The sequence below is a fragment of the Salvelinus sp. IW2-2015 genome, linkage group LG11 (genome assembly GCF_002910315.2).
Source record: "Salvelinus sp. IW2-2015 linkage group LG11, ASM291031v2, whole genome shotgun sequence".
NCBI classification, from domain to species: Eukaryota; Metazoa; Chordata; class Actinopteri; order Salmoniformes; family Salmonidae; genus Salvelinus; species Salvelinus sp. IW2-2015.
The window spans coordinates 17,617,178-17,628,613 of record NC_036851.1 but is presented as its reverse complement, the minus strand read 5'-3'; the positions used below and the strand labels follow the sequence as shown (position 1 = coordinate 17,628,613).

The following is an 11,436-nucleotide window of genomic DNA, read 5'->3' as shown; positions in this document are numbered from 1 at the left end:
GCAATAAAACTGGCCTTCTTTAGACTAGTTGAGTATCTGGAGCTTCAACATTTGTGGGTTCGATTACAGGCTTGTTCTGAGAAATGAAGGCTATTCCATGCAAGAAATTGCCAAGAAACTGGAGATCTTGTAAATCAAATAAAATCAAGTTTATTTTATTATAGCCCTTCGTTAACATCAGCTAATTATCTCGAAGTGCTGATACAAAACCCAGCCTAAAACCCCAAACAGCAAGCAATGCAGGTGTAGAAGCACGTGTGCTAGGAAAAAACTCCCTAGAAAGCCAAAACCTAGGAAGAAACTCGAGAGAACCAGGCTATGAGGGTGCCATCCTCTTCTGGCTGTGCCGGTGGAGATTATAACAGAACATGGCCAAGATGTTCAAAAAATTGCATAAGTGACAAGCATGGTCAAATAATAATCAGGAATAAATGTCAGTTGCTTTTCATAGCCATCATTAAGAGTTGAAAACAGCAGGTCTGGGACAGGTAGGGGTTCCATAACCGCAGGCAGAACAGTTGAAACTGGAATAAGCAGCAAGGCCAGGTGGACTGGGGACAGCAAGAGTCATCATGCCTAGTCCTGACGTATGTCCTAGGCTCATTCCTCCGAGAGAGAGAAAGAAAGAGAGAAGAGAAATTAGAGAGAGCCAAGATTTTCCAAAATGTTCATAAATGACAAGCATGGTCAAATAATAATCAGAATAAATTCAGTTGGCTTTTCATAGCCGATCATTAAGAGTTGAAAGCAGCAGTCTGGGACAGGTAGGGGTTCCATAACCGCAGCAGAACAGTTGAAACTGAACAGCACAAGGCCAGGTGGACTTGGGACAGCAAGGAGTCATCATGCCGGTAGTCCTGACATATGTCCTAGGGCTCAGGTTCTCCGAGAGAGAGAAAGAAAGAGAAAGAGAGAATTAGAGAGAGAGCATACTTAAATTCCCACAGAACACTGGATAAGACAGGAGAAGTACTCCAGATATAACCAACTGACCCTAGCCCCCCGACACATAAACTACTGCAGCATAAATACTGGAGGCTGAGACAGGAGGGGTCAGGAAACACTGTGGCCCCATCCGATGATACCCCCGGACAGGGCCAAACAGGAAGGATATGACCCCACCCACTTTGCCAAAGCACAGCCCCCGCACCACTAGAGGGATATCTTCAACCACCAACTTACAATCCTGAGACAAGGCCGAGTATAGCCCACAAAGTGTCTAGTTTGTACAACGAAGTGTACTACTCCCTTCACAGAACAGTGAAAACTGTCTCTAACCAGAATAGAAAGAGGAGTGGGAAGCCCCGGTGCACAACTGAGCAAGAAGGCAAGTACATTAGAGTGTCTAGTTTGAGAAACAGACGCCTCACAAGTCCTTAACTGCCAGCTTCATTAAATAGTACCCGCAAAACACCAGTCTCAACGTCAACAGTGAAGAGGTGACTCCGGGATGCTGGCCTTCTAGGCAGAGTTGCAAAGAAAAAGCCATATCTCAGACTGGCTAATAAAAATAAAAGATTAAGATGGGCAAAAGAACACAGACACTGGACAGAGGAACTCTGTCTAGAAGGCCAGCATTCCGGAGTCGCCTCTTCACTGTTGATGTTGAGACTGGTGTTTTGCGGGTACTATTTAATGAAGCCTTCATTTCTCAGAACAAGAATAGACTGACGAGTTTCAGAAGAAAGTTTGTTTGTTTCTGGCCATTTGGAGCCTGTAATCGAACCCACAAACAGTAGTGTATATTTTTTTGGTAACAGTTTACATTAACCATCCGTCCACATTTTGCTTTCATAATAGTGACATGACAGCTGATGTAAGCTTAAAGGTGTAGTCATGTAACGGCTGTCTTCGTCCTCCTCGTCTGAGGAGGAGTAGGAGATATCGGACCAATATGCAGCGTGGTGAGTATTCATATTTATTTAGAATACTTGAAACAAACAAACAAAAATAACGAATAAACTAATGAACACGAAACAGTACAAAACCAACCACAATACAAAACAGGCTACCTAAACATGGCTCCCAATCAGAGACAACGACAAACACCTGCCTCTGACTGAGAACCATATCAGGCCAAACACATAGAAATAGACAAACTAGACAAATAACATAGAATGCCCACTCAGATCACACCCTGACCAAACAAAACATAGAAACATACACAGCAAACTATGGTCAGGGCGTGACAAGTCTACAGTTGCTACATACATTTTTGGACTTATAAATTAATGATATGTACCCATTGATTGTTGAAGAATATACTGCAACTTCTAAATGCCTTATGAGCTTAGTTCAATTGTCTTACCCCATCCGAACCCAAAATGTGATCTTGTTTTACTCCAATGTTTTTAAACAAAGTAAATGTAAACATATACTGTAGCCTCAAAACACGGTTAAAACTAGAATTGTGATATCATGGATGGTCATTGCGTACATACCTCTGTCTATGAATTTGAGTGGTTACATTTATCCAGCCCCATCCCTCCACTTTCTAATTGTTTCAACTGCTGATTACCGCTTTAACTGTCTTAACAGTAGACAAAGTAGAAGACAAACTTTGGTTTTGTAGTGGGGTAATATTTGATATGTGTATATTATACTGTGTATACTTCACACACGACCCGTGATAAGACCATGTCATTTGTACATTAACCTCTAACGAGCCTCTACCCCGGGTCCGGGATCACCCCCCACCCCCCCACACACTGATTAGCATAGCTAGCATAGCTTCACAAGTAGATAGTAGCATCTAAATATCATTAAATCACAAGTCCAAGACACCAGATGAAAGATACAGATCTTGTGAATAAAGCCACCATTTCAGATTTTTTAAATGTTTTACAGGGAAGACAAAATATGTAAATCTATTAGCTAAACACGTTAGCAAAATACACCACTTTTCTAACTCCATCAGTTTCTTACTCCATCAGGTGCGATTCACCCAATTCGGCTAAACTAAGAGGATTGATAGCCACTAACAATGAAAAAACCTCTTCAGATGACAGTCTGATTAACATATTCATGGTATAGGGATAGGTTTTTGTTAGAAAAAAGTGCCATATTTCAGTAGAAATCACAGTTTACTACATTGCAGCTCAATCTGAAAAATAGCGTTGGAGAGCAGCCAGGAATAATTAGCAGAGACCCCCAAGAAGACCGACGTCAAATTACCAAAAAGAATCATCCTAAAACACTTCAGAAAAATAGACAGCCTACAGCAATCGAAAGACACAGATCTTGTGAACCAGAGAATATTTCAGATTTTCTAAGTGTTTTACAGGAAAACACAATATAGCCATTATATGAGCGTATTACCACAATAGCCAGAAGCACAACCGCATTTACAGCTGTAAATGTTAGCGATCGTAACCACACCCAACCAAAATATATATAATTTGGACTAACCTTGATATACTTCCATCAGATGGACAGACCTGTAACATCATATTAAACAATGCATATAGCTTTTTTCGAAAATGTGCTATTTAGCAGCATAAATCTGGTTATACACTATGTATCACTTAAAACATTGCATGTATTCTGGCCGGCCGCCATTTTGGAATTAGCGCCTATTCTTATAAAAAACTATTCATAACTTGACTAAAAAATATAAGTTTGGACAACAATCGAAAGATTAAATTAGTGTTCTTAATTGCAACGCTATGTTAGATTTTTTAAAAATTAACCGTTACTAGACATATAGTGTGCGTTGCAGCCAGACCAATGCCTGCAAAAGTGGCCGGCAACACTATGACATTTTTCCAATAAATACGTAATAACATCATAAATAGTTCCTACTTTTGGCACGAGCTTCCATCAGTTCTTGGGCAATGTGTCTTTTTCTTCAAAAGAATGTAGTTGCTTTGTTGTAAAACGTCCTCTTACCTTTGGAACTAGCCTGCTACCATTAGCTATGTCGCACACACATGTCCAAATCCTCAAAACTAGAACAAAAAGGAACATTCAGAAAATAAGGCACTACTTACTCGATAAACTGATATAAATCCGTTTCAAATAACATCGTTATGATGTTTCTAACCACTATATTTAATAAATTACAGACGGATCATCTCTGGTCGATAACTGAGCGTTTCCAAAATTTTCATCCTGACTTCTTGCCAGGCGCCATGACGAACGAGCAAAGAAATGGGGGGGGTAACTCTCGTTCCATCCGGCTTAATAAACCTCGGACAATCACGTAGACAGACCATTCCACTTCTCATTGGTTACTGACATCCAGGGGAAGGCGGGTGCAGTTCAATTCCAGCCATAGGATATACACAGGCTTTAAAACTGAACCCAGATCAGAGGATAATTCTCAGACCTTCGCAAGTCATGTCAGGATTTTTGCTGTAGAGGGAGTTCTGGGTCACCCACAGACATAATTCAAACGGTTTTAGAAACTAGACAGTGTTTTCTATCCAATATTAGTAAGGATATGCATATTGTACGTTCAAGAATTGAGCAATAGGCCGTTTAATTTGGAGACCAAAAAATGCTAATGCGGAACAGCACCCCCTATAGTTGCAAGAAGTTAACAAAGTGTATTAGAAAGTATATCTGACACCATTTAACATTATAGTAAAATCTTGTGCAATCAAGTATTATGTGTTTAGCTGACCAAGATCAAGGAATGGTCATGAGAAGTGAATATCAAAGCAAGTATTCACATTCAAGGCATAACGCTTAAGTTACAAGGCAATACTGACATTAACTTCTTCTGGGTAGGGGGCAGCATTTTCACTTTTGGATAAATAGCATGCCCAAATTCAATTGCCTGCTACTCATCCTCAGAATATAAGATATGCATATTATTAGTAGATTTTAACATAGCATCATTCTAAGGTTAACTAGGACAAAGCATGAACAAAGAGATGCGTATTAGGCCAGAGGCCTAGAAGCCTAGGAAATTAGAATATATCACACAACCTTTCGCCAATGGACAGGATACAGTATAAGAGAGAGAGAAAAACAGACCTTAATTTTATTTATAACATCTGAAGGTGTAAAACCTACCACCATTGACCAATCAAACAATACCAATACACATGGTTAGCAGATGTTATTGCGAGCGTAGCGAAATGCTCTTGGTTCTAGATCCGACAGTGCATCAGTATCTAAGATGTAATATCTAACAATTCCACAACAAAACCTAATATCTAACAAATTCCACAACAAAACTTAATATATCAAACATTTTCGTAAAAAACAAAACAATAAAGCTTTGTGTTCCTGTTTTTTTTCTTTTTTTCTCTCGCTGTTGATGTTAGGTGCACTTGATTCAGCAGCCCTAGCACCGGGAAGGCAAAGTGTTCCCATTTTTAACCATTGCATGTGTCTGAAGGTAAAACTCCACCTACCCAGCAGTCCCAGATAGCAAATCAAGTGCACCTACAGGCCTACCACTGACCAATCAGATAGCTCGTAACACCGTGTCTGCACAGTGTCTGCACACTGTAATAGGAAGCATCGAACGCACAGCAAAGTTGATAATGTGAGATTTAAAAAGTTTTAAAACCATGAGTAGAGACAACAGCAAAGAGCTGCTGTGTTTATGAGTAAGTTTAAGTTGTTATTCAGCACTGTCAACACTTTGTTCAACAGTTTAATAGTTCATAAAATGCACGTTCTCCCAAATTCCACTCACACTACAACCAGCACTGCAGCTGCAATGAATGAGTATAGCAAAGTGTTTCGATAAGCTTGCGTTGTTGTTATTTGAGGCATGTCTTTTTTAATATCAAGGAATTTTTCAACAACATAAATTGGTGCACGAGGCAGAAATACTGCAGCTGGAAGACTGTGTCCCCTTTTCTCAGCGGAAGGAGAGAGGAGGGATGGTGAATCGGGTAAGAGGCAGCCTCACAGCAGCTCCCTCCCTCCCCTCAAACTGACTATCAGATGCAGGCCATCAGTCCAGTAAAAAAAAAAGTGAATTATTATGCTCACTCAGCTGTTCGTCACAAGGAATACAACAAATTATCTATTAGCAGTGTGGTCATATACCTTAAATGTTGAAATATGTAATTTCATAATTGTCTTAGAAGAACAACATTGGCAGGACAATTCAAGCATATCCAATATGCAGTGATAATGTATTGGGCCTATAGCCTACTGCACAAACCTCATTGCTACAGAACTGTTTTTAATTGGTTAATGTTGCATAGGCATACTCTTTTTAAGTCCTGTAATTTTTTTTCTGAGCGTTAGATCTCGGCTTGCATTTTGAAAATGTTAGTGAACGCTGCTGTAGAGAGAGATACATTTTGGCCCTCAGAGGGGGGAAGGGCGTACTGGTCCTTAAAGCATTGTCATTTGTGTTTTGCTGCACCATTTGCCATGCAGCCCCAGGTGACAGAGAGACATAGTTTAGGGCCGAGCCTACGGTGTCATAAAGGGATTTGTCATAAGCTGACATCAACTGCCTTCACTGTTTATGTCATCTGTCATGTCATTCTCATAACAGTGTTATGTAGGCCTTATGATGGAAGGTTCATGTAAAGTGGTTCTGCTTGCTTCTACTCTTTTGCTCTATACACATTGTCAGTGTCACATTAAATGGATCTTGATGTATGTTGTTGTTGTCTGGAGTTTTCTGTTCCTTGAGGTGGTTTCGTTGCTTTTCAAAGAAGTTCCTCAACAAATGGAATGGATGTGTTCAGCACTTAACGAGAAACAGAAGGAAAGAGAATGTATACATGATTTCGCTAAGGCAATTGTCCTTGGCTCTTTTTACTTATTGATGTCTATGCAAATTGCATTTTAATGTGGCCTGTAAATTAGAATGCAGAGGGCTTTGTTTCCAACAGGAAAAAAAGTTTGGGAATCCTTTTCCAATCCATCCCTACCTGCTGCTGCTCTGTTCCTTTCCAGAGAAGGGGACAGAACTGAGGACAGCTGAAATGACAGCATGTGCATATAATGTAACAAACCTCTATGGGATTCAGTCTGTCTCTCTGTGGGAGAAGCAGGCGTAATGACAACTGTGCTTGTTATATTAGAGGTCACTTTCTGCTGGAACAAACTGTGACATTTGGCCATTCATTGGTTGATAGAGATGAAACAGATGCAAATGCTGGACAGCTAAGCCCTAAGGATTAGCTCTCTGACCAAAGGGGCTAGTTCTGTATAGAGAGAAGAGAAGGGGGAGAGTACACGTGGTACCTGTAAAGAGAAAAAGTGAGTCAAGCTACATTTGAATGGGAATGATCGAGTCGTCATGCTACCCTAAGTCAGACTTTCCTATGTGGTGTTTATGGTTGTGAATGTTGTCTAAAACTATCTATATCACTCCAGCTTTGAAAAAAGGTGGCACTTAGCTTAAAAATGTTGAATGTCATCACAATGTTATACCATGATAGTGAGCCATAAAAAAGTATGCTAACATAGGACTTTGGACAGGACAGTTGGGTTGACAGAGGTGTTGCACACAGGGCCACTAACAAACTGCATGAAGATTCTGACCTGTCAGAGAGAATAGCTATAAGCCTCCACATCATTCCACCATCCACCCCCACAATTTCCAAATTACGACACAGACCTATTAGGATGAGCTGTGCCCAGGGCCCCGAGGGGTCCCCCAGGGTCCTGTCCCTGTCTCAATCACACACACACACCTGGCTGCCACCACCAGCAGAGACCTGTGGATGGAAATGTCATTGTGAGCAGTGTGAGGGCGAGACCAGAGCCACCGGGTTTGACATTTTTTTATTAGCTCCACGTTGTGCAGGGTGTGTCCCCTATTCTATGTCCTCATTTCTGATTATTAAACAGGATTTATCAGAGAGTCAAAGTTTTAGATTGATTGCTGTGAATGTTGTTGATTTCGGTAAATTAGCATTTGAGTAAATATCAAACATAATATCACATTTTTGAGGAGATGTTAACTTTTAAATGATATATTGAGACACACTGTCAACATTGGAAAACATACCGTGTGTGTAACCAAGACGAGACAAAGGGGATGCAGTAGGTAAAGATTGAGCAGTCTGGTTCATCATGAACATACTGAGCACCTTATTCAACCCTCTGAAAAGCCTTCTATAGCTGCCTGAGGGCTGCACAATGTTCCATTGAAATCCAGCCAGATTCACGACTGACACTAAATAAGAGTTGTTGAATTTAAACCACAGGGAGACAGTCAGGCTTACGTCCCTTTTAGCAGAACCAAAGTCACTTCACTGCGCTCAGATAGACAGGCTGAAATACTGAGAGATGATTGGCTGGTTTTGTTTGAGGAAGCACAGGCTTTTCCATGACGTTGATCATGGGTAAAGAAGTGTGAAGTAATAAAGCAGAAAATATGCCACAGTGATATTACCCAGAGTAGACAAACACAGCATGGAAACACACCATGGTTTTTGCACCGACACTCTCTGATATCTCATGGATGAGAATGTACTTTAGTTTCGATGTTGCTCACTCTCACAAAAGCTGTCTGTTTTTAGCAATAACAGCAGAGGGTAGGTGAGAGAGATGAGCCTCTCAGTTCAAAAGACCTCTTGTTTTGACATGTGGAATGGAGAAATTCCTCGGGGTGTAATCCTCACGCACTTGTATGCCTTTGTTCTCTCTAAGTGTGTGTGTGTTTCTCTTCTCCTCTTCCCTGTGTGTTTCAGATTCACCCCAGGACCTAACAAAGAGCTCCCTTGCAGGCTCCCAGCCAGGATCCCCTCCCTCCGAACGGACTAAAACTATTACATCAACTGGATTACCTGTGACTGCAAAAAAAGGATATCCTCCTAGATAAAACAGCTTCGCTCGGGTGGTGCCAAGGATTTTAGACCAGACTAATCCCTTTTTGATCAATGAGCCTCACGCCGGGACTCTCCTCCACAACAACCACGGCCAATTTCCTACATGCTCTTTTTTTCTCCCTTTCGAAACTAAAACAGCTTAGCAGGGGTTATTTAGAGGTTGTAAAAACGTTATTTGAAGACACTAACGCCTCCCCAAAGGTAAACTATATTATCCTCACTGAGCCTCAGTGCCACTGAGCAAGGGATCCTACAGGATCAGTGGCACGTTGGAGGGACATTATGTGGGGATCGATTGAACCTTTTTCAATAATCCTTGTCATCGGCGTCCATCTTAGAAGCGACATCTCAGCATGCCAGCTTTGTTGTGACTGTGCGGAGCCTGGGCAGTGACCCTGACTGCTGTCGACTCTGCCTACGCAACGCAATACCCCCAGGAACAACAATAACACAGCGCTGATTAAACAGACACTCAGAGGTCACAGGGGTCAACCCAGGGGCCCATAGTCACTGTCCATGATTGACATGTCATTCAGAACTGTTCTTTGTTGGCACGCTCTATTTAATTCATTGGAGCTTTTTCTTTGTACATAGTATACTTGTGTGTATATATACTGTAAATACAGGATAAAGAAGGCAGTTTGAGGGCTCTCTTATACAGTAAACATATCCTGCAAGGAGATCCTTCCATGGAATTCTTCAGTTCTATCCCTGATTATGAAGTACAGTGAATTCCTAGTCAAAGGTAGTGGTTGAATATCCTCTCTGTGTATAGGACTGTTTGCAGTGTTTGATTTCATTGAGAATCTCTGGAATACACTTTGCGGGATCATAATGAGAAAGTATTGGTCTCATTCACCCTTCAGTGATGTGCTTGGAAAACAGGAATCCCTGTAGCTTCTGTAAAGATTATTAAACCACTGTACAGAACTGCCTCACAAAAGAAACAAGCATCAACAGTGACCCAAGTCCTCTTTTTTTGTTATAAATTATAGATAACAACAGTGCAACTGGGTCCTGGTTCTGAGACTTATTTTATGTCCTGTGTCTGCTATTGAGAATGGTTGTGGACTTGACTTTGCTTGTTGTGCGTAGATTCCACACTGACACACTGAAAGACTTCCCAGAGGATATTTTGGAAAATACATTGAGAAAGTATTGGACACATTGAACAGACATGCAGTACCTTCACTAGATATACATACAGTCTTATCAGAATTAAAGGGGTTTTCTATAATGAGTTTCCTGTCTCCCTTTACTAAAAGTTTACTGTTTTAATGTGGGTGCTTTTCCTTGTGGTGCGTACATTCATAATTTCCTCTAAGTGCCATCTATATTGTGAACAGATACGTATTACACCATTTGTCTGAGTCAAAACTCAGTCAACAACGCTTTTAACAAGTATTAAAATAACTGGCGGAAATATGCATACACACAGACATGCTCAAAAACACGCACACACACACACACACACACACACAAATGAGTGTGTGATTGTTCATTTACACAACTCCCTTGGTGCCAAAGAGAATTTATCAAAATAACATATTCAATGAATTTATGCAATTAGAATAAAGATTTCCAATATCGTGCCCAGCTATATCTGTTGATGCAGAGTTGTCTCATCTCCCTACAGACACATTTCTGTATATTAGTCATTTAGAAATTCTGCTTTTTTGTGCCGTTTGGTTCCTCACTGCACAGTCACAGAAGGTATCAAACTGACAGACACATCAATCTCCCAGCGGTCTTGCCAAAATCACACAGGAAGATATGCAGAGAGAGAGAGATGGAATGTGTGTTTTCTCTTCCTCAATGAGCCGTTCCATTTCCCCCTCTTTGTTTGTTTCATATCTAATAGGATTCAGAGCTTCCTGTGGTGTCATTGTGTCTGTACAGAACAACATGACTGAGTGTGTATATTGCAGTGAGGTAGAGGAGCGGGAGAATCTAAAGTTTCTAAAGGGAAGATATGGTGCTGTGACATACTGTGAAGATTATCCTTAAATGCATGAGGATGTACACATCATAGGGTTTTTCTCTCCTTGTTTATGCAGGTTCTAAAGTGGATTGTGTTTAAAGGGTGCTCTTGGATAAGTGCTGGAAGAGAAGTAGAGATATGTTTGTTCTTTGTTCTCTTTTATGCACTCCACTTCTGTGCAGAGATGATGGAGTCATGCTGTGGAGGGAGGTCCTGCTCCATTTTAGGCGGAGTAGAGCTGAACGCAACCTGCATAGATAACAGACCTCGGTTCTCTCCCTCTCCACATTATTATTACAATGTCACAGGCAACACGTCAATCACGCCCCCCAGCCTCCCTCTGAGAAGCAACCGTGTCCGCATCAACCTGTACCGCTATTCTACAGCCGACAGCATGACAGCTGATAGAACACTACACTGATGGAACACTACACTTATGGAACACTAATACTGATGGAGCACTACACTTATGGAACACTAATACTAATGGAACACTACATCTAGGAAAACATCACTGTATGGAAAACACTACACTTATGACACCTACATCATGGAACAACACTTATGGAACACTGACACTAATGGAACTAATACTGGATGGAAACACACACTTATGGAAACATCATACTGACGAAGCACTACATCTTATGGAAACACTAATACTAATGGATACACTACACTTATGGAAACACTACC

General features: G+C 40.9%; 1 protein-coding gene across 2 annotated transcripts in view; it reads left to right on the top strand.

The window, feature by feature from the left end:
• Window positions 1–9,990, top strand: part of LOC111969935 (chemokine-like protein TAFA-1) — a 282,898-nt gene extending 272,908 nt beyond the window's left edge. For both annotated transcript variants that reach the window (XR_011480559.1, XM_023996334.2), the window contains one exon: window positions 8,622–9,990. Coding sequence is in view for 1 of the 2 variants with exons in the window: in XM_023996334.2 (XP_023852102.1) it covers window positions 8,622–8,639 (18 nt within the window). In the remaining variant the exon portion in view is untranslated. The remainder of the gene's footprint in view (window positions 1–8,621) is intronic.
• The last annotated feature ends 1,446 nt before the right edge of the window (window positions 9,991–11,436 follow it).